The sequence below is a fragment of the Amblyraja radiata genome, chromosome 7 (assembly GCF_010909765.2).
Source record: "Amblyraja radiata isolate CabotCenter1 chromosome 7, sAmbRad1.1.pri, whole genome shotgun sequence".
Taxonomy (NCBI): domain Eukaryota; kingdom Metazoa; phylum Chordata; class Chondrichthyes; order Rajiformes; family Rajidae; genus Amblyraja; species Amblyraja radiata.
The window spans coordinates 90,793,725-90,818,158 of NC_045962.1; the positions used below are offsets into that span (position 1 = coordinate 90,793,725).

Sequence of the window (24,434 nt, forward strand, 5' to 3'; positions counted from 1 at the left end):
CACTTGCTCCTTCCCATTCATGCCAAAGTAATATAACAATTCATCAAACTAAATCCTGGGTCGTTACCTCACATTTATCTTTAATCAAAGGAAAGGCCACTCCAATTTGTGGGTTTGATCTCCGGTCATAAACATAACGCACTATCGCCACCATTTGCAGCTCTTCCAGTGAGTGAAGCAGTGCAGACAAAGCCACTGCAGCATGCTGAAAAACAAGAGGCAATAGTCCATCAACACAGTGGAAGATACACACAAAGAGCTGGAGTAACTCCGCGCGCGGACAGGCAGCATCTCTGGTGAGTCACCCTTCTTCAGACTGTGTCTATCAACACAGTGGAATTCTGCAAATGATCAACGTTGCACTGTGTATAAAGGGAAAGACAGGAGCAACAGGACAGTCTGTGTACATTCCTCTACCCTGACACCAGTCTGAAGAAGGGTCTCGACCCGAAACCTCACCCATTCCTTCTCTCCAGAGACGCTGCCTGTCCGGCTGAGTTACTCCAGCATCTTGTGTCTAGTCAGCATTTAGAGTCAGCATGGAGATGATCTGAATAACTTCAATCACATCTTTAAGGAAGTGTTGATGAGGATGGAGCTTTTGACAAGTGGTACATGGATTTTGACCATTGTTCAGTTATAGAAAAAGCAAATGGAATTCAATCCAGGTAAGTATGAGCTAATGTGTATGGAAGGACAAGGGGATATACAATAAATAAGAGGGTACCAACTGATGTAAAGGAATTAATGGAGTGCTGGCCAACAGATCTTTAACGATTTTCAGACCAACAAGGTGATTTAAAAGGTGTGCAGGATGCTCTGTATTATTAGCTGAGGAAGAGAATAAAAGAGCAGGGTTCCAGTTCAGAGATGAAGCAGGAAAACAGGCCCTACAGGCCGCCGAGTCCACACTGACCATTAATCACCCATTCACACTGGGGCGATGTAATCCACAAAGGATGTACTGTATGTCCCGATGTTTGTACATCACTCTGGGCCCTACTGCTCCCATTACATGGAGGCCTCTGACTAACAATGGCCAAGCTGCTACCAGTGTTGGAAAAGCACACTACGCAAGCTGGAAACCAGAAAAAGACATAAGGTGTTGGAAATACTTTGTGTGTCAGGCAGCATCTGTGGAAAGAGAAACGGCACAAACGTTTAGAAACATAGAAATTAGGTCCAGGAGGAGGCCATTCGGCCCTTCGAGCCAGCACCGCCATTCATTGCGATCATGGCTGATCGTCCACAATCAATAACCCGTGCCTGCCTTCTCCCCATATCCCTTGATTCCACTAGCCCCTAGAGCTCTCTCTTTCTTGTCAATGAGCCTACATCAGAATATAGCAGTGCTCCCTAAATCAGTAGTTAGGTGTCTGAAAGAAAAAATACAGTTCTCACGTAACCAAAGTCAACTATTGTGATCACATGAAGCACACAACATGATCATGACATGATCCTAAACGTCCATGAGAAATGTTGTAGAACGATGTTAGAGAAAGCAGATTGAATTCAAATGACAGTTGTGATGAGACTGACATACTCCTCACCTCATCATCCTTTGCAGCAAAGACCTTTAGTGTTTGCCGTCCAACCTGATAATGTTGCGGGACCTGTAAAACACACAGTATTGACACACACTTTAGGTGAGTTTACAAATAAAACAGGTCCACCACCGATTCTCCGGCCACTGGTGGTCTGTCTGCCCATTTAAATCACGCCATTCTCCCCCAGGGAAGTCTGCACGTAACTGCAGGGTGAGGCAGTCGATCTCATCCCCATCGGGACTTTTGCGATGATTGGCAGGTCGAAGTTGCCCGTTCCCATAGACGACATCCGCGGCCAACTTTGTGGACTTGTGCCCACCCCCACCCCACCCCCACCACAGGCCATAACCTCTGCAAGCCTGGCAAAATGGATAATCCTGAAAGGCTTTGGAACCAAGGGTGCCGGAAAATCCCATGAAAATCAACAGATCATTGGCAGCCTGGTCACAATGGCCTCCCAGACTTCACATTGAATTTTCTAACTTTGGACAACATGCTCTTTCTTCCCATCTAATGTGCAACTTCTCCATCAGCTTTTCCACAACAGATGTGTACTGATGAGTGCCTACCATGGGCCCAAGGTTTGTATGCCTGTTTTTGGTGGACCAGATGGAACAATGTGTTTCAGCCCCAGCGGCACCCACCCCCTCAATTATGTTTCAACTACATTGATGACTGCATTGGTGCTGTCCCGTCCCTATGCAGAAACTCAAACGTTTCATAACTTTTGCTACCGAATGTCAACTTACTCTCATTTTCACAGAACAAGGGTCTCGACCCGAAACGTCACCTATTCCTTCGCTCCATAGATGCTGCCTCACCCGCTGAGTTTCTCCAGCATTTCTGTCGACTCTCATTTTCACATGGTCAGTCTGACACTTCCCTTCTTTATTTTGGATCTCTCTGTCACTAACTCAGTCTAGCTGCTAATATCCATTGCAAGCTGACCAACTTCCACAGCTATCTCGATTACTCTTTGTCTCACCCTATCTGCTGGAAGGAATTAATTTAATTCTCCCATTTATTTGCTTAGACATGCACAATTTCCATACGTGACTTTGAAATGTCTTCCTTCTTCCTGGACCATGGTTTCCCTTCTATGATTGTTAACAAAGCCTTTGACCGCATCTTATCCATTTCTTGTGCCTCTACTTTCAAACCCTTAACTCCGAGAGAGCCACATGTCCTTGCCTTCCACCCTATCAGCCACCGCATTCAACAGAATAAGTGAGTTCGGTATTCCGACTGCGCATGCCCAGGTCACAGGTCACTTGTTATAAACAGCCTCGGCAACGGTGGTGCTGGGTTGTGTGAGGGTTGCGTTTCGTCCGTGGCCGTACTTGGCTCTCTGGTGCTGCAGACGCCGTTGAGTTGCTGCTGGGCCTACCCCGTCCCCGTCCTCTCCCGGGTGTCAGGTCCCTGTCTAGGGTGGCCCTGAGCTGGAGGGTGGCCCCGCACTGTCAGCTAGCGCTGCAACCGCTGGCTCTAGCTCGGCTCTGCCTGTCCCGCCGGGTTAGTCGGCAGCCCTCCACCTCCACCCCCCTCCCCTCAGTCCGACACCGAGATCCTGCTGAAGATGGGCAGCCGCCAACCCTGCTCGAAGACGGGCGACTCGGAGCTGCTCCTGCTGGAGTCGTCCTGGTCGGAGAGAGAGTCAGCGGACGGGCTCCTGCCGGCCATGGGCAGTCCGGGCACCCGCTGGAGTTGCGGGTACTGTTGGTGATGGTGGCGCTGGCAGCAGCAGCAACATCCTCCCCCTCCCTTGCCCAGCCCCAAGCCCAGAGTCCGGGACACTCGAATGGGGGGGGACAGGGATGGTCCAGTGGCGGTTCAGCACCGCTTGCGTCACCGGGGACCCGGGTTCGATCCTGGCTGTGGATGAGGCGCGGGTCTGTGTGCTGCAGCTTCCGAGAATCTCTCCCTGCCGGTCCAGTCGCCCCCCCAGTTTCCCACTGGCACCTGCCCCCTCTATCTACCCCCTGCCAGTCGTGTCAGACAATGGAGGTGCTGGCTCGAAGGGCCGAATGGCCTACTCCTGCACCAATTGTCTATTGCCAAATACAAGCTAGAAAAAAGAGAATAAATCAGACCCAAACTATACTCACTGTATCTACATCGCTTTGCTCGATATTTATTCATAGCATTTGACCATTGTCAAATCCCATGAGTCCTTGCGTTTTTCGGAATACCCAACTCCACTATTTCTACCACAACTCACTTCCCCTCTCAACATTTCATAAATTGTTCCCTTTGTGATATGGAAACATCTGAGAAGTGATGCAGTATGGGAAGTTAAATCAGACAAGACATGACACAAACTGGTAGCGAGGAAGGCAAACGCAATGCTAGCATTTATTTCAAGAGGGCTAGAATACAAAAACAGGGATGTAATGCTGAGACTCTATAAGGTGCTGGTCAGGCTGAATTTGGAGTATTGTGAGCAGTTTTGGGACCCGTTTCTGAGGTAGGATGTGCTGGTTCTGGAGAGGGTCCAGAGGAGGTTTACAAGAATGATCCCAGGAATGAGTGGGTTAACGTACGATGAGTATCTGACGGCACAGGGCCTGCACTCGCGGGCGTTTAGAAGGATGAGGGGAGGGTGAAACTTATTGAAACTTACCCAATAGTGAAAGGCCTGAATAAAGTGGATGTGGAAAGGATGTTTCCACTAGTGGGAGAGTCTAAGACCAAAGGTCATGGCCTCAGAATTAAAGGACGTTCCTTTAAGAAGATGAGGAGGAATTTCTTTAATCAGAGGATGGTGAATGTGTGGGATTCATTGCTGTGGAGGGCGTCAATGGATATATTTAAGGCAGGGATAGATAGATTGTTGATTAGTACGGGTGTCACGGGTTATTGGAAGAAGGCAGGAGAATGGGGTTAGGAGGGAGAGATAGATCAGCCATGATTGAATGGTGGAGTAGACATGATGGGCCGAATGGCCTAATTCTGCTCCTATCACTTATGACCTTATGAATCTGGGGAGTTAGATTGAACAGAAAGACTTCATAAGAGTATTGTATTGTATTAGAGTATAGTGACAACCCTGTAGGAGAGATGAGATTAAACTGGAACATTTCACAAAGATTGGAGAGCTTGAGTTATAAGTAGCAATTGGATAGTCATTCATTCATTCATCATCGTTGTAAACATTAGCGACGCAGTGGTGTTGGTTTCCGACGGGAACGGTGACGGACGCACCCCCCACCCCCACCCCCACATCTCTGTCCTCCAGTTCCTGCGGACTTCTGCCGCTGGAAGTCTAGGATTCTGGTGTGTGTGCTTCATCATTCCTTACAATGCTATGTACAACAGTGATCGCAACTTCTACTGAAGTGTGGATGGCCGTTGGCTCGCTAGAAACTCATCCGCCCTTTGACAGGTTTTGTTTTTGGTCCTGCTGGGGGTCCACAGCCCCCTCCTCACCTGGCAAACCAGGTGGGGGAGACGGTTTGGTCGCCGACTATGCGACTATGGAGCAGGTAGCACGGGATGACATGAAATATAGCATGGAACCATGCCCTTTGGCCCAACTCATCCTTGACAACCAAGATCCCAATCTAAGGTGGTTCCATGGGCCCGTGTTCTGCCCTCAAAAGATGAGCACCAGAGTTACAATGAAAATCTTTGCTTTGCAATCTATCCAAATAGATCAGATATACTATACATAAATACATTCATGTCAAACTCAGGTATAATAGAGCAAAGGGGAAGATACAGAGTGCAGTATATAGTTCTCTGCATTGTAGCACATCAATTCCAAAGTCATAGTACAATTTCTGTAATGGAGTAGAGGTGGATCAGTACTGTCACTTATGAAAGGACCATTCACAAACCCGAGTCTGGTGGTCCGCAGTTTCAAACTTCTGTAACTTCTGCCAAACAGGAGCAGGGAGAAACTGGGATGGGATAATTAGAAACATAGAAAATAGGTGCAGGAGTAGGCCATTCGGCCCTTCGAGCCTGCACCGCCATTCAATATGATCATGGCTGATCATCCAACTCAGTATCCTGTACCTGCCTTCTCTCCATACCTCCTGATCCATTTAGCCACAAGGGCCACATCTAACTCCCTCTTAAATATAACCCATGAACTGGCCTCAACTACCTTCTGTGGCAGAGAATTCCACAGATTCACCACTCTCTGTGTGAAAAATGTTTTTCTCATCTCGGTCCTAAAAGATTTCCCCCTTTATCCTTAAACTGTGACCCCTTGTTCTGGACTTCCCCAACATCGGGAACAATCTTCCTGCATATAGCCTGTCCAACCCCTTAAGAATTTTGTAAGTTTCTATAAGAAACTTCTACAAGAAAAATTATTTGATATGTCCCCCTAACTCTTAGCTGAACATGATGCCAAGATAAACAACTCTCCTCTGCCTGCACGTGGTCCATATCACTCTGTTCCTTGCATATCCATCTGCCTATCCAAAAGCCTCCTGAACATTCCTATCACATCTGCCTCCCCACCACCCCGATCAAGGCACCTCCCACCTTCTGTACAAAACAAACTTGTCCCGTATATCTCCTTTCTCTTTCTCGCCGTGTCCACTAGTCTTTGACATTTCCACCCTGGGGAAATGCTTCTGACTGTCCACCCCATCTGTGCCTCTCATGATTTTATATATTTCTATCATGTTTCCTCACAACCTCCAGCATTACAGAAAACAATTATCCAACTTTGTTCAAACTCTCCTCATAACTAATACCTCGCAATCTAGGCAGCATTCTGGTAAACCTCTCCTACACATTCTCCAAAGCATCCTTAACTAGACTGAAAATACAGTACACAAACATTTAGATTAGTACTCACATGCACATTTAGATTAGCACTCACTAGTACATTTAGATTAGTACTCACTAGTACATTTAGATTAGTACTCACGTGTACATTTAGATTAGTACTCACTTGTTCATTTAGATTAGTACTCACGTGTACATTTAGATTAGTACTCACTTGTTCATTTAGATTAGTACTCACTAGTACATTTATATTAGTACTCACTTGTTCATTTAGATTAGTACTCACTAGTACATTTAGATTAGTACTCACTTGTGCATTTAGATTAGTACTCACCTATACATTTAGATTAGTACTCACTTGTTCATTTAGATTAGTACTCACTAGTACATTTATATTAGTACTCACTTGTTCATTTAGATTAGTACTCACTAGTACATTTAGATTAGTACTCACTTGTGCATTTAGATTAGTACTCACATGTACATTTAGATTAGTACTCACCTATACATTTAGATTAGTACTCACTTGTACATTTAGATTAGTACTCACTAGTACATTTAGATTAGTACTCACTTGTGCATTTAGATTAGTACTCACTTGTGCATTTAGATTAGTACTCACATGTACATTTAGATTAGTACTCACCTATACATTTAGATTAGTACTCACTAGTACATTTAGATTAGTACTCACTTGTGCATTTAGATTAGTACTCACTAGTACATTTAGATTACTACCCACTTGTACATTTAGATTAGTACTCACTTGTACATTTAGATTAGTACTCACTTGTACATTTAGATTAGTACTCACTAGTACATTTAGATTAGTACTCACATGTACATTTAGATTAGTACTCACTTGTGCAGACTTGGTAAATCCAAGGACACTGAAACATTTGCCATTGGTTTTGTACTTCATCTGGTCCTGATCCACACGTGAGAACGGAATAATGTCACTGCCGTAACGGAATCCTGAAAAATTAACAACATTCATCTCACCAATTTGATTGATTTAAAAAAAAATGAAGCCAAATGTACTGGTGGGGAATGGTGCGATTGATAATAGTCGAGATAAACTTAAGTTAAAACCTTTGACAAGGTGCCACATGGGAGATTTGTTCCATTGCGTTAGAGCCCATGGGATCTGGGGCAAACTGATAAATGTAACGCAGTACAGCTCAGGAACAGGCTCTTTGGCCACAGTGTCTTTGCAGAACACAATGCCAGGTTAAACTACCCTCCTCAGCCTGCATGGGACCTATAGGTCTCCATTCCCTGGATATCCACGTGCCAATAAAAACCTCAAATGCCACTATCATATCGACCTCCACTACCACCCAGAGCAGCACTTTGTAACAATACTTGCCCCCACTTCTCCTTTAAAATCTCCCTTTCAGGTCTCAGCCTCTGACAACAGAGAAAGCACCTTGCCCTCTAATCCAGGCAGCATTGTTGTAAGGTTCAAGCTACATTTATTGTCACATGCATTCTTCAACAACTTTTCCAAAGGCTCACATCCTAACTGGCATGGGGCACCCAGAACTGGCAAGGGGAACCCAGAACTGGCACGGGGCGCCCAGAACTGGCACGGGGCGCCCAGAACTGGCACGGGGCGCCCAGAACTGGCACGGGGCACCCAGAACTGGCAAGGGGCACCCAGAACTGGCACGGGGCACCCAGAACTGGCAAGGGGCTCCCAGAACTGGCACGGGGCACCCAGAACTGGCACGGGGCACCCAGAACTGGCACGGGGCACCCAGAACTGGCACGGGGCACCCAGAACTGGCACGGGCACCCAGAACTGGCAAGGGGCATCCAGAACTGGCACGGGGCACCCAGAACTGGCACGGGGCACCCAGAACTGGCAAGGGGCACCCAGAACTGGCACGGGGCACCCAGAACTGGCAAGGGGCTCCCAGAACTGGCACGGGGCACCCAGAACTGGCACGGGGCACCCAGAACTGGCACGGGGCACCCAGAACTGGCAAGGGGCACCCAGAACTGGCACGGGGCACCCAGAACTGGCAAGGGGCACCCAGAACTGGCACGGGGCACCCAGAACTGGCACGGGGCACCCAGAACTGGCACGGGGCACCCAGAACTGGCACGGGGCACCCAGAACTGGCACGGGGCACCCAGAACTGGCACGGGGCACCCAGAACTGGCACGGGGCACCCAGAACTGCACACAATACTCCAATACAGACGCACTAAACTCCTATACAGCAGCACTATGAATTCCTGAGTCTTATACTCAATGCTCGACTGATGAAGGCAACCGACCACTCTCTACTTGTGTTGCCACTATCAGAATGGCCCCAAGATCCTCATGCATAGTTCTGGTGTACTCATTGTTGCACCCATTATCTGTGCACTGTGGACAGCCTAATTGTATTCATGTATAGTCTTTTCTTTGACTGGATATCATGCAAATAAAAGCTTTTCTCTGTACCTCAGGATACTTGACGATAAAATAAACTATTGTTGTAGTGCTACTCCACCACTTTGTCTCTCCTTCTGGCAACTTGGATTGTCCAGAATCACTTCTTCCTTTTCTCCGGAGATGTTGTCTGACTAGCTGAGTTACTCCAGCTTTTTGTGTCTATCCCTGGACAACATGGATAGATGAAGTTTCAGGTCAGTGTCTATTTCAGAGAGCATGGCTCTATGATGAGAGGGGCAAGGTTTAGTGGAGATGTGTGGAGCAAGGTTTGTTTTGCACATCGAGTGGATGGGTGCCTGGAATGCATTGCCAGAGGTGGAGGTGGAGATGGAGGTGGAGTTGGAGTTGGAGTTGGAGTTGGAGTTGGAGGTGGAGTTGGAGGTGGAGGTGGAGATGATGGAGATGGAGGAGGTGGAGATGGAGGTGGAGGTGGAGATGGAGATGGAGGTGGAGGTGGAGATGGAGGTGGAGATGGAGATGGAGATGGAGATGGAGGTGGAGGTGGAGGTGGAGATGGAGGTGGAGATGGAGGTGAGGGTGGAGGTGGAGGTGGAGGTGGAGATGGAGATGGAGGTGGAGATGGAGATGGAGATGGAGGTGGAGGTGGAGATGGAGGTGGAGGTGGAGATGGAGGTGGAGATGGAGGTGGAGATGGAGGTGGAGGTGGAGATGGAGGTGGGGGTGGAGATGGAGGTGGGGGTGGAGATGGAGATGGAGGTGGAGATGGAGGTGGAGATGAAGGTGGAGGTGGGGGTGGAGGTGGGGGTGGAGATGGAGATGGAGGTGGAGATGGAGATGGAGGAGGTGGAGATGGAGGTGGAGGTGGAGATGGAGGTGGAGATGAAGGTGGAGGTGGGGGTGGAGGTGGAGGTGGAGATGGAGATGGAGGTGGAGATGGAGATGGAGATGGAGGTGGGGGTGGAGGTGGAGGTGGAGATGGAGGTGGGGGTGGAGATGGAGATGGAGGTGGAGATGGAGGTGGAGATGAAGGTGGAGGTGGGGGTGGAGGTGGAGGTGGAGATGGAGGTGGAGGTGGGGGTGGAGGTGGAGGTGGAGATGGAGGTGGGGGTGGAGATGATGGAGATGGAGGAGGTGGAGATGGAGGTGGAGGTGGAGATGGAGGTGGAGGTGGAGATGGAGGTGGAGATGGAGGTGGAGATGAAGGTGGAGGTGGAGATGGAGATGGAGATGGAGGTGGGGGTGGAGGTGGAGGTGGAGATGGAGGTGGGGGTGGAGATGATGGAGATGGAGGAGGTGGAGATGGAGGTGGAGGTGGAGATGGAGGTGGAGGTGGAGGTGGAGATGGAGGTGGAGGTGGGGGTGGAGGTGGAGGTGGAGATGGAGGTGGAGGTGGAGATGGAGGTGGGGGTGGAGATGATGGAGATGGAGGAGGTGGAGATGGAGGTGGAGGTGGAGATGGAGGTGGAGGTGGAGATGGAGGTGGAGGTGGAGATGGAGGTGGAGGTGGGGGTGGAGGTGGAGGTGGAGATGGAGGTGGGGGTGGAGATGATGGAGATGGAGGAGGTGGAGATGGAGGTGGAGGTGGAGATGGAGGTGGAGGTGGAGATGGAGGTGGAGGTGGGGGTGGAGGTGGAGATGGAGGTGGGGGTGGAGATGATGGAGATGGAGGAGGTGGAGATGGAGGTGGAGGTGGAGATGGAGGTGGAGGTGGAGATGGAGGTGGAGATGAAGGTGGAGGTGGAGGTGGAGATGGAGATGGAGATGATGGAGGTGGAGGTGGGGGTGGAGGTGGAGGTGGAGATGATGGAGATGGAGGAGGTGGAGATGGAGGTGGAGATGGAGGTGGAGATGGAGGTGGAGATGGAGATGGAGGTGGAGATGGAGGTGGATATGACAGTAGTGTTGTTAAAGAGGCTTTTGGATAGGCACATGGAGTGCTGGGAATGGAGGGATATTGTCATGTCCAGGCAGATAAGATCAAGTTACCGACATCATGTGAGGCACTAATATTGTGGGGCGAAGGGGCCATTCCTGTGCTGGATTGTGCTTAGACTGACCAGGATGATGTCGGTTGGGAGATCATTTGTCTTATTTAATTTCTCTTGTTAACAATGGATTAATTAGTTTTTCCTTTGAGTTTTATTGCCGTAAAGAAACATATTTCTTGCGAAATATTTTGTTCTGTTGATTATAATCATCCCCAGCCCACTATCATTTTTATTATGTATTTTACCGGTCCTTAAACATCATAGATGCTGAAATATTTAGTTGCCACTTTTATTCACCCTCCTGCCAAACTTCCATCATTCAATCACCAGATCATTTTGGTTTACTTGTATTGTTGCCAATAATGTGATCATGTTCTCTCCCTGCAGGTACTCTGCATGTTGACCCCGTTGTTGCTTTCCTTTCACATCCATTTATTTAACTGTCTACTTTTCTCATTTTCTCTTTCATCCTCCCTATTCTAGATTCTAGATTCAGTTTCAGGTTTAATATTGTTAGGTGTACTGAGGCACAGTGCATGCTATCGGAACAGGCCAGATATACTCTACATAAATACAATCATGTCTTTCGACAGGTAAATGGAAAGAAAAGGTTTTGAGGGATCTGGGCCAAACACGGGCAGGTAGATGAGGCACCTCAGTCGCCATGGGTAAACTGGGCCATTGGTCCTGTTTCTGTGCTATATGACTACGAGTCAAACTCAAGTGCAATAGACAGAGCAAAGGGGAAGTAGAGAGTACTGAATATAGTTTTCAGCATTGCATCTTTTGTTTATTTAGTTTAGTTTAGAGATACAGCGCTCTTCAGCCCACCGAGTCCGTGCCGACTAGCGAGCCCTGTACACAGCACTACCCTACACATTAAGGACAATTTACAATTTTACCAAGCCAATTAACCTTCAAACCTGTAGTTCTTTTTTTTTTTTTTTAAAACCTGTAGTTCTTGGGATTGCGGGAGGAAACCGGAGCACCTGGAGAAAACCCACGCAGGCCACAGGGAGAACGTACAAACTCCATATAGACAGCACCCGTAGTCAGCATTGAACCTGGGTCTCTGGCACTGTATCGCATCAGCATTGTTGCGTTCTGTTCGAGGGTCCCATCTCTTCGCCTGGGACAAGAGTACTACCACTTTGACAAGTCTAATGTAGGTTTACACTGTGGTCTGTCTGAACTTCATAGCAAAAGGATTTGAGTATAGGAGCAGGGAGGTTCTACTGCAGTTGTACAGGGTCTTGGTGAGACCACACCTGGAGTATTGCGTACAGTTTTGGTCTCCAAATCTGAGGAAGGACATTATTGCCATAGAGGGAGTGCAGAGAAGGTTCACCAGACTGATTCCTGGGATGTCAGGACTGTCTTATGAAGAAAGACTGGATAGACTTGGTTTATACTCTCTAGAATTTAGGAGATTGAGAGGGGATCTTATAGAAACTTACAAAATTCTTAAGGGGTTGGACAGGCTAGATGCAGGAAGTTGCTCCCGATGTTGGGGAAGTCCAGGACAAGGGGTCACAGCTTAAGGATAAGGGGGAAATCCTTTAAAACCGAGATGAGAAGAACTTTTTTCACACAGAGAGTGGTGAATCTCTGGAACTCCCTGCCACAGAGGGTAGTCGAGGCCAGTTCATTGGCTATATTTAAGAGGGAGTTAGATGTGGCCCTTGTGGCTAAGGGGATCAGAGGGTATGGAGAGAAGGCAGGTACGGGATACTGAGTTGGATGATCAGCCATGATCATATTGAATGGCGGTGCAGGCTCGAAGGGCCGAATGGCCTACTCCTGCACCTAATTTCTATGTTTCTATGTTTCTATAACTCACCTCATGACGCCCTTCACAAACTCCTGTACCTTATGCAGCGGAGCCCTGCAGCCTCCCCTCATCCCACTACAAAGCTGCTTTTGTTCACGTCAAGTTGCTAATAAGCACTTTAGAGAAGTGGGACTAACCCAAAATTGATGAACCTAGAATTTGAACGGTACCTTGGATAGTGTCCTCCTTTGTAACTTCAGTCTCATTGTCGTCATTCAAGCAGCAAACAGTCTCTCTCCTCACATCTCCCTTCCGTAACGTTTTAGCATCAACAGATGTCCAGCTCTTTCTACATTTTTCCTCCGTTATCTGAAGGTTTAAATAGCAATGTTACAAAATTTTGAGATTTTAAAAATCAAGCCTGTAATTTATCCCATCAGATAAAGCATAAAAAGAATTAATTTAATACCTAATTCACTTTCATATCTTCAGTATTAAAAAAGCTATGGTCATTTTCATACTCGGAAATTAGCATCTTGTTCCCTATTCCCGGGATGGCGGGACTGTCATATGCTGAGAGAATGGAGCAGCTGGGCTTGTACACTCTGGAGTTTAGAAGGATGAGAGGGCATCTCATTGAAACATCTAAGATTATTAAGGGTTTGGACACGCTAGAGGCAGGAAACATGTTCCCGATGTTGGGGGAGTCCAGAACCAGGGGCCACAGTTTAAGAATAGGGGGTAAACCATTTAGATTGGAGACGAGGAAACACTTTTTCTCACAGAGAGTGGTGAGTCTGTGGAATTCTCTGCCTCAGAGGGCGGTGGAGGCAGGTTCTCTGGATGCTTTCAAGAGAGAGCTAGATAGGGCTCTTAAAAATAGCGGAATCAGGGGATATGGGGAGAAGGCAGGAACAGGGTACTGATTGGGTATGATCAGCCATGATCACACTGAATGGCGGTGCTGGCTCGAAGGGCCGAATGAACTACTCCTGCACCTATTGTCTATTGTCTATTGCTTTTCCATTGACTTAACACAAAAGCTGTGATCGAGGACAGCCAAAAGCCCATAACTTTCTTAAAAATTAAGAGAACTGAATGAAATTTTCAGTTATTATAGATTGAAGCATTCTGAAACAAATATGAAACATCTTACTTGGTGACCTGAAATTAAAGCATATAATTAGTTAGTTACCTAATTGTAGCTAATTACAAAATTGACCGTTGTGACGGAAATAGTAATGAACACCCAGACTGCCTTGAAAATTCAAAAATGTGATATTCTCAAGATCAGAACTTTAATATTATTGTATTATATGCTGTAAGTCCGTAACAGATAGGTAAAGAAATTACAATTTCTAGCAAAAGACCAAGTCTTTATGGAGAAGATCAGTTGCTATCTGGTACATTGGCATATCATAATCAGTAGCATCATCATACTCCTCAGATTGTAACCAATAAGCAACTCTGTACATCTTGTTTTTCCTCAATTTTGGCATTGTAAACTACAAGTTTTTGCTCTTCAAACCATGCATGGCATGCCTTTCTGCCCACTACTTTCCCATTAAGAATGTCGTGTAGATCATCACATTTGGAGTAATCCAAATTCAGATAATCTCTGCGAATGCTGTCTAAATCAGCCTCTTTTGCTGGGCATTTGGATCGACAAATTTGCATTTCTTCTTCAGAGATATCTGTTTAAAATGTAAAGAGAAAAAAATACATTGAACAGCATTAAAAGAAACAAGTTATTATTTGCAGATTTAGAAAAAAAGGTAGAAATGATAAAGTTAAACACTAAAACAAATAGTAAATACCCAACAAAAAATTCATATTCGTCAGTTTCATCAAATTCATCTAATCAATTAAATTCATCTAAATTCAATTACTAGATCGAAACATCTATCCATTTCTTAAGAAAAGGCTACATTTTTTAAATAGCCTAAATATCCAAATAACAAACTGATCCCATTCACACAAGAATTCACAATATAACATGATTTTTAATTCTCACTTTGTCATGAACATATGCAAATGGTAGGAATTTAATGTTTAATTCCCATAAATTAATCCAGAAACATCCACTCTAAAAATCATTATTTCTTGCACAATACATCTGACTAAAAATTTAGTATGAAAATATTGATCATGGATAGACAATAACACAAAATATAGATGATTTAGATGCTCATATGACATGATTGTGCAAAAAAATAATGAATTTGATTATCTTGAGTGGATGTTTCTGGAATGTGATCGATCGGAATGTTGCCGTTGCCATAAATTTAAGCCCATATCGGCAGGCAAGACACGGCCGATTCGTATGGGGCCTAAATAACATTATTTGCATCATAAGATTAAAATGAAGCCACACCAAAAAGCAAGATAATATGTTAAATAAACGACATACCTTTTGTTTTGTCCTGATATTGCGATCCGTGATGTTGAAGGCGTTTTTAGTCGCGCTTAGGTTAAATCCAGCGACGCAATCGTCCAGCAAGATTTTTTTTTAGACCGCGAATGGAAGCCCGAACGATTTTTCTTCATCAGCTGGCAGTCCGAGGAAATCCCTCTCCGACAACGAATATAAACCTGCATTTGAATCCCGCCCCCCCCCCCCCCCCCCCCCCCAATGCCTCCGGAATGGCACTCACAGGCAATGGCAGATTTGTAGCGCCGCTGATGGTAGGTTAAGTAACAACGCTAGTTATGCAGAATGGGCATGATTGCACTGAGAGGATTGCAGAGAGGATTCAATAGACCGTAGGTGCAGGAGTAGGCCATTCGGCCCTTCGATCCAACACCACCATTCAATGTGATCATGGCTGATCATCCCCAATCAGTACCCCGTTCATGCCTTCTCCCCATATCCCCTGACTCCGCTATCTTTAAGAGCCCTAACTAGCTCTCTCTTGAAAGTATCCAGAGAACTGGCCTCCACCGCCCTGAGGCAGAGAATTCCACAGACTCACAACTCTCTGTGAGAAAAAGTGTTTCCTCGTCTCCGTTCTAAATGGCTTACCCCTTATTCTTAAACTGTGTGGCTCCTGGTTCTGGACGCCCTCAACATCGGGAACATGTTTCCTGCCTCTAGCGTGTCCAAACCCTTAAAAATCTTATATGTTTCAATAAGATGCCCTCTCATCCTTCTAAACTCCAGAGTGTACAAGCCCAGCCGCTCCATTCTCTCAGGATATGACAGTCCCGCCATCCCGGGAATTAACCTTGTAAATCTACGCTGCACTCCCTCAATAGCAAGAATATCTTTCCTCAAATTAGGGGACCAAAACTGCATACAATACTCCAGATGTGGTCTCACTAGGGCGCTGTACAACTGCAGAAGTACCTATTTGCTCCTATACTCAACTCCTCTTGTTATAAAGGCCAACATGCCATTCACTTTCTTCACTGCCTGCTGTACCTGCATGCTTACTTTCATAGACTGATGAACAAGGACCCCCAGATCTCATTGTACTTCCCCTTTTCCCAACTTGATGCCATTTAGATAGTAATCTGCCTTCCTGTTTTTGATACCAAAGTGGATAACCTCACATTTATCCACATTAAACTTCATCTGCCATGCATCTGCCCACTCACCCAACCTGTCCAAGTCACCCTGCATCATCATAGCATCCTCCTCACAGTTCACACTGCCACCCAGCTTTGTGTCATCTGAAAATTTAGTAATGTTACTTTAAATCCCTTCATCCAAATCATTGATGAATATTGTAAATAGCTGCGGTCCCAGCACCGAGCCTTGAGGTGCCCCACTAGTCACTGCCTGCCATTCTGAAAGGGACCCTTTCATCCTTACTCTTTGTTTCCTGTCTGCCAACCAATTTTCTATCCATGTCAGCACTCTACCCCCAATATCATGTGCCCTAATTTTGCCCACTAATCTCCTATGTGGGACCTTATCAAATGCTTTCTGAAAGTCCAGGTACACTACATCCTCTCCCTTGCCCATTTTCCTAGTTACATCCTCAAAAAAATGCCAGAAGATTAGTCATGCATGATTTCCCCTTTGTAAATCCATGCTGACTCGGACCGATCCTGTTACTGCTATCCAAATGTCGCTATTTCATCTTTTATATTTGACCCCAGCATCTTCCCCACCATTGATGTCAGGCTAACTGGTCTATAATTCCCCGTTTTCTCTCTCCCGCCTTTCTTAAAAAGTGGGATAATATTAGCTACCCTCCAATCCATAGGAACAGATCCTGAATCTATAGAACATTGGAAAATTATCACCAATGCATCCACGATTTGTAGAGCCAAGGAAGTGACTCTAGAAATCGTGGATGCATTGGTGATAATTTTCCAATGTTCTATAGACTCAGGATCAGTTCCTATGGATTGGCACTTAAGGAAGTACCCTAGGATGCAGACCATCTGGCCCTGGGGATTTATCAGCCTTCAGTCCCATCAGTCTACTCAACACCATTTCCTGCCTAATGTGGATTTCCTTCAGTTCCTCCATCACCCCAGATCCTCTGGCCACTACTATATCAGGAAGATTGTTTGTGTCCTCCTTAGTGAAGACTGATCCAAAGTACCTGTTCAACTCATCTGCCATTTCCTTGTTCCCCATAATAAAATCACCTTTTTTGGTCTTCAAGGGTCCTACTTTGGTCTTAACTAATTCTTTCCTCTTCACATACCTAAAGATTCACTCGTTGCATTAGAGTATAGACACAACACTGTAGGAGAGATGAGATTAAACTGGAAAATTTCACAAAGATTGGAGGGCTTGAGTTATAAGGGCATTGAGTTATAAGTAGTGATTGGATAGTCATTCATTCATTCATAAAGCATAAGGCAGAATGGGCATGATTGCACTGGAGAAGGTGCAGAGAGGATTCACTAGTTGTCTGGAAGGAATGTTTCAGTTATGAGGGGAGGCAGAGTTAGTTTTCCTTAGAGCAGAGAAAGCATATGAACATACAGTGCCCTCCATAATGTTTGGGACAAAGACCCATCCTTTATTTATTTGCCTCTGTACTCCACAATTTGAGATTTGTAATAGAAAAAAAATCACATGCGGTTAAAGTGCACATTGTCAGATTTTAATAAATGCCATTTTTATGTATTTTGGTTTCACCATGTAGAAATTACAGCTGTGTTTATGCATAGCTCCCCCATTTCAGGGCACCATAATGTTTGGGACACATGACTTCACGGGTGTTTGTAATTGCTCAGGTGTGTTTAATTGCCTCCTTAATGCAAGTATTAGAGAGCTCTCAGCACCTAGTCTTTCCTCCAGTCTTTTCATCACATTTGGAAACTTTTATTGCTGTTTATCAACATGAGGACCAAAGTTGTGCCAATGAAAGTCAAAGAACCCATTATGAGACTGAGAAACAAGAATAAAACTGTTCGAGACAACAGCCAAACCTTAGGCTTACAAAAATCAACTGGTTGGAACACCATTAAGAAGAAAGAGAGCACTGGTTCACTTACACAAAAATGCTGGAGAAACTCAGAGGGTGAGGCAACATCTATGCAGCGAAGGAATAGGTGACGTTTCTGGTCAAGACCCTTCGTCAGACTGGTGAGCTTACTAATTGCAAAGGGACTGGCAGGCCAAGGAAGACCTCCACAGCTGATGGCAGAAGAATTCTCTCTATAATAAAGAAAAATCCCAAACACCTGTCTGACGGATCAGAAACACTCTTCAGGAGTCAGGTGTGGACTTGTCAATTCCCACTGTCCGTAGAAGACTTCATGAACAGAAATACAGAGGCTACACTGCAAGATGCACATCACTGGTTACTAGGGTAGACAGTCAGAACCTTTACCCCAGGGTGGAATTGGCCAACACTACAAGACATAACTCTAAGGTGAGAGGGGAAAATGTTAATGGAGATGTACAGGGCAGCGGTGGTGGTGGAGGCAGATACGATCGTAGTGTTTAAGGGGCTTTTAGAGAGGCACATGGAAGGGCAGGGAATAGATTCTAGAGCGGTCCCATCTATTTCCAGGCTATTATCTTGTTTTTAAATGTACATATAAAAAGCCTTGGGGTTTTCTTTAATCTGATTCACTAAAGACATTTTCTCTGTCTTTGGTTGTCCAACCACGTTTGGTTGTCCAAGATTCCTTTACCTTGTCGTTCTTTCTAAGCCCTCCTTCAGTCCTGAGGATGATCAACTGGCCTTTGTCAGATATGGACTAACCCAATCATAACTACTCCCAATTTACTCCGCCTGGTCCCTGCCTAATAATGTTGTCATCCAATTTACCAGATAAAAGCTGACCAGGGTCTAAGCTCCCCAGAGGAGCGTGGGTGAAGCTCAACAGACTTGGCACTGGAGTTGGGCATTTCAACGCCAGCATGTGGAGATGGGGGCTCCCTCCGCTAGAGCCCAGCCTGTGAATGCGGAGAAGAACAACAGACAGCCAACCATGTCATCTCTGGGTGCCCGCTCTACCACCCCTCTAGTGGTAGAGCGGGCACCCAGAAAATGTTTATGGCCTTGATGGGAAAAATGTGAGTAGAATGTGTGAAAATGGGACGGCTGTGGCCTAGCGTTTGGAAGAAAATAGGAAAATAGAAATTGGCACACACACATACACACAGACAAGACGAAGAGTTTTAGTAATCGTATAGATGTGCGGGAAAGTTTGATGACACACAGGGTGCTGATTGCATGGAACACTTTGCTGGGGGTGGTGGTTGAGGCGTGGCATTTAAGAGACTTTCAGATAGGCACTTAAATATGCAAGCAATGCAAGGATATGGACTATAGAAATGTAGAAACATTGAAAATAGGTGCAGGATGAGGCCATTCAGCCCCTTGAGCCAGCACCGCCATTCAATGTGATCATGGCTGATCATCCCCTATCAATAACCCGTGCCTGCCTTCACCCCATATCCCTTGACTCCACTAGCCCCTAGAGCACTATCAAACTCTCTCTTAAATCCATCTAGTGACTTGGCCTCCACTGCCCTCTGTGGCAGGGAATTCCACAAATTCACAACTCTCTGGGTGAAAAAGTTTTTTCTCACCTCAGTCTTAAATGGCCTCCCCTTTATTCTAAGACCGTGGTACCTGTTTCTGGACTCGCCCAACATTGGGAACATTTTTCCTGCATCTAGCTTGTCCAGTCCTCTTATAATTTTATATGTTTCTATAAGAATCCCCCTCATCCTTCTAAACTCCATTGAATACAAGCCTAGTCCTTTCAATCTTTCCTCATATGACAGTCCCGCCATCCCAGGGATCAATCTCGTGAACCTACGCTGCACTGCCTCAATCACAAGGATGTCCTTCCTCAAATTAGGAGACCAAAACTGTACACAATACTCTAGATGTGGTCTCACCAGAGCCCTATACAACTGCAGAAGAACCTCTCTACTCCTATACTGAAATCCTCTTGTTATGAAGGCCAACATTCCATTAGCTTTCTTCACTGCCTGCTGTACCTGCACGCCAACTTTCAGTGACCGGTGTACAAGGACACCCAGGTCTCGCTGTACCTCCCCCTTACCTAACCAAACCCCATTGAGATAATAATCTGCCCCCTTGTTTTTGCTTCCAAAGTGGATAACCTCACATTTATCTATATTACACTGCACCTGCCACGCATCTGCCCACTCACTCAACCCGTCCAGGTCACCCTGCAACCTCCTAACATCCTCTTCACAGTTCACACTGCCACCCAGCTTTGTGTCATCCGCAAACTTGCTAGTGTTGCTCCTAATTCCCTCTTCCAATTCATTAATATATATTGTAAACAGTTGCGGCCCCAACAACGAGCCTTGCGGTACTCCACTCGCCTCTGCCTGCCATTCTGAAAAGGACCCGTTCACTCCTACTCTTTGCTTCCGGTCTGCCAACCAATTTTCTATCCACGTCAACACCCTACCCCCAATACCATGTGCTCTAATTTTAGTCACCAGTCTCCCGTGCGGGAACTTATCAAAGGCTTTCTGAAAGTCTAGATACACTAGATCCACTGGCCCCTTCATCCATTTTACTTGTCGCATCCTCAAAAAATTCCAGAAGATTAGTCAAGCATGATTTTCCTTTCATAAATCCATGCTGACTTGGACTAATCCTTTTACTGCTATCCAAATGCCTCATTATTACCTCTTTAATAATTGAATCCAGCATCTTTCCCACCACCGAAGTCAGGCTAACTGGTCTGTAATTCCCCGTTTTCTCTCTCTCTCGCTCCTTTCTTGAAAAGTGGGATAACATTAGCTATCCTCCAATCCACAGGAACTGATCCTGAATCTATTGAACATTGGAAAATAATCACCAATGCATCCACTATTTCTAGAGCCGCCTCCCTGAGGACCCTGGGATGCAGACCATCAGGCCCAGGGGATTTATCATCCTTCAGTCCCATTAGCCTACCCAATACTATTTCTCGCCTAATGAAAATTTCTTTCAGTTCCTCTGCCCCCTTAGATCCTCTGTCCTCCAGTACTTCTGGGAGATAGTACTCCAGTACTATGGCAGATAAGATTTTGACTTGGCATCATGCTCGGCACAGACTTTGTGGGCCGAAGGGTCTATTCTTGTGCTGTAGTGTCTGTTCTGTTGAATGTTCACACAGACTCCTATTTTGTTATGCCCCCACGCTGTCCAATCCCATTGCCCCCACGCTCGCTGTCCAATCCCATTGCCCCCACGCTGTCCAATCCCATTGCCCCCACGCTGTCCAATCCCATTGCCCCCATGCTGTCCAATCCCATTGCCCCCACACTGTCCAATCCCATTGCCCCCACGCTGTCCAATCCCATTGTCCCCACGTTCGCTGTCCAATCCCAATGCCCCCACACTGTCCAATCCCAATGCCCCCACGCTGTCCAATCCCAATGCCCCCACGCTGTCCAATCCCAATGCCCCCACGCTGTCCAATCCCAATGCCCCCACACTGTCCAATCCCATTGCCCCCACGCTGTCCAATCCCATTGTCCCCACGTTCGCTGTCCAATCCCATTGCCCCCACACTGTCCAATCCCATTTCCCCCACGCTCGCTGTCCAATCCCATTGCCCCCACGCTCGCTGTCCGATCCCGTTGCCCCCACGCTCGCTGTCCAATCCCGTTGCCCCCACGCTCGCTGTCCAATCCCATTGCCCCCACACTGTCCAATCCCATTGCCCCCACGCTCGCTGTCCAATCCCGTTGCCCCCACGCTCGCTGTCCAATCCCGTTGCCCCCACGCTCGCTGTCCAATCCCGTTGCCCCCACGCTCGCTGTCCAATCCCATTGCCCCCACACTGTCCAATCCCATTGCCCCCACGCTCGCTGCCCAATCCCATTGCCCCCACGCTCGCTGTCCAATCCCATTGCCCCCACACTGTCCAATCCCATTGCCCCCACGCTCGCTGTCCAATCCCGTTGCCCCCACGCTCGCTGTCCAATCCCGTTGCCCCCACGCTCGCTGTCCAATCCCGTTGCCCCCACGCTCGCTGTCCAATCCCGTTGCCCCCATGCTCCCTGCCATTGGCCTTGTGCTCTCCCCACCCATTGTTCCCCAAACCTTCACCTATTGTGAAATATGTTTTTCTTCCTCAGTTTCAGTGTAAAATGTACAACTTACTGCTTTGTATGCCACGATGTTAATGGTGATTCCGGAGCCAATGGTGAGCTGGCACGGCCATGCCATCGGCTTCTTTGCAATTTTCTTAAATATGGACAATTGTTCCACACTTTCCCTAATAGAGAGACAAAAATAAAGGTTATTTCAATTAAAATCAAAATACTCTCACAGATGGAAAAATGGAATTGGAATACGATAGTTTGGTGATGCAGGAAACAGTGTGGTTGGAGAGATGATGTCGGCATATGCCTGCAGATTCTGGCGATACTTCTGGAGGAGATGGGATCTGCGGTAACCAACAGAGCAGTTTCAGTTCACCCGCAGAGTTTTCTGCTCCTGTTGGGGAGGGGTTCATACATATCAGGCCTATCCTGATGTCGAGACAACAACGTTGATCTCACTGTCAACAAAACAAAGGTGATAGTGATCGACTTCAGGAAGTGAAGCGGTTTGTACTAATGGCACCGAAGTTTCCGGAAGTGGCGGCGCTGGGAACGGCTGCGGCTCGCCTGCAGTCCGTTTGTCTTTACTTTTTTGTGTTGTTTTTTTCGTTTTGTGTAGTTACGTTTTTGGTTTTTAAGCTGTGTTTATGTGGGGGGGGGGGGGGGTTGAAACGGGGCTTGCTGTCTCTCCCTTCGGGGGAATACGACTTTTTGTCGTATCCCCCTTCTCTGCCTCCGTCTGCGCTGTGGCCTAATGGCGGAGCTGGCGACCTCGAGGCTCCGGAGGCAGAGCCTGTCAGGACTCGCCCTGGGCTCGCTCCCGTGAGGGCGGCCTGACGAGGGGCTGAGACTCTCTCGTGAGGGGCTGTGACGCTCCCGTCGGAGTGGCCCAGCTCGAGGTGGAACGGCACTCCCGTCGGAGTGGCCCAGCCCGAGGTGGAACGGCACTCCCGTCGGAGTGGCCCAGCTCGAGGTGGAACGGCACTCCCGTCGGAGTGGCCCAGCCCGAGGGTGGAACGGCACTCCCGTCGGAGTGGCCCACCTCAAGGGTGGAACGGCACTCCCGTCGGAGTGGCCCAGCTCAAGGGTGGAACGGCACTCCCGTCGGAGTGGCCCAGCTCGAGGGAGGAGCGGCACTCCCGTCGGAGTGGCCCAGCTCGAGGGAGGAGCGGCACTCACGTGAGGGCGATCCGGCTCGGGGCTGGAACGGTGCTCCGGTGGCTGGGACAGCGTTCTGGCGGCTATGACCTGAGTCCTGGGTTGAGCCGCGGGCCAGCGGCTGCGTCCGCTGGACTGGAGGGCGGCAGCTTCGACCACCCCCGGGCCGCGGTGTTTGAACCGGCCCGTTCGCGGGGTTCGGTGAGCCGCGGGACTGTTTGTGCCATCGCCCGGTGGGGAATCGCCTCAGCGCAGAGGGAGAAGAGGAGGGAAGAGACAGTAACCCTAAGATTTTTGCCTCCACCACAGTGAGGAGGTGCTTGGAGGATACACTGTGGTGGATGTTAATTTGTGTTTATTGTTGTTTTTTATTGTATGTACGACTGCAGGCACGAAATTTCGTTCAGACCGTAAGGTCTGAATGACAATAAAGGTATTCAATTCAATTCAATCAATGGTTGATGACTTCATGCTCCTCAGGAGTTAATCTCACCAACAACTGTTCCTGGACCACCCACATTGCAGCAACGACCAAGAAACCACACCAATGCCTCTACTTCCTTAGAAGGCTAAGGAAGTTTGGCATGTCCCCTACAACCCTAACCAACTTCTACAGATGCACCACAGAAAGCATTTTATCAGGATGCATCACAGCTCGGTTTGAGAACAGCTCCATCCGAGACAAGAAATTGCAGCGAATTCTGGACCCTGTCGACCGTCACACAAACCAACCTCCCTTCCATTGATTCCATTTACACCTCACGCTGCCTCGGCAAGGCCAGCAGCATAATCAAGGATGGATCGCACCCCAGCCACTCCCTCTTCTCTCATCTCCCATCAGTCAAAAGTACAGAAATGTGAAAACGCACACCTCCAGATTCAGGGACAGTTTCATCCCGGCTGTTATCAGGCAACTGAATCATACTACCACAACCAACGAGCAGTGTTGAACTACTATCTACCTCATTGTTGACCCTCAGACTATCCTTGATCCTTGATCCTTGAGCGGACTTTGCTGGCTTTACCTTGCACTAAACGTTATTCCCTTTATCCTGTATCTGTACACTGTGGACGGCTCAATTGTAATCATGTATTGTCTTTCCGCTGACTGGTTAGCACGCAACAAAAGCTTTTCACTGTACCTCGGTACACGGGACAATAAACTGGACTGTACTGTATCCTCAGCTCCAAGGAAAGGAAAACCAGCTTCTCGTAATGGAAACACTATTCCATTGGCAACATCCTGCTGACACAAGAGACTACAGATGCTGGGATCTGAAGCAAAATACAAGCTGCTGAAAGAACGTGTGTAGGAATGAGCT

The 24,434-nt window shown here is 47.2% G+C and overlaps 1 protein-coding gene across 1 annotated transcript in view; it reads right to left on the reverse strand.

Annotated features, from left to right (window-relative positions):
* The window catches only part of xrcc5 (X-ray repair cross complementing 5), a 72,979-nt gene that overhangs the window by 33,159 nt on the left and 15,386 nt on the right, over nt 1–24,434 (reverse strand). Inside the window, exons 7-11 of the mRNA XM_033024968.1 lie at nt 22,013–22,127; nt 12,686–12,824; nt 7,153–7,265; nt 1,551–1,613; nt 68–205 (exon numbers count right to left, since the gene is read on the reverse strand). Coding sequence (XP_032880859.1) covers nt 68–205; nt 1,551–1,613; nt 7,153–7,265; nt 12,686–12,824; nt 22,013–22,127 — 568 coding nt within the window. The remainder of the gene's footprint in view (nt 1–67; nt 206–1,550; nt 1,614–7,152; nt 7,266–12,685; nt 12,825–22,012; nt 22,128–24,434) is intronic.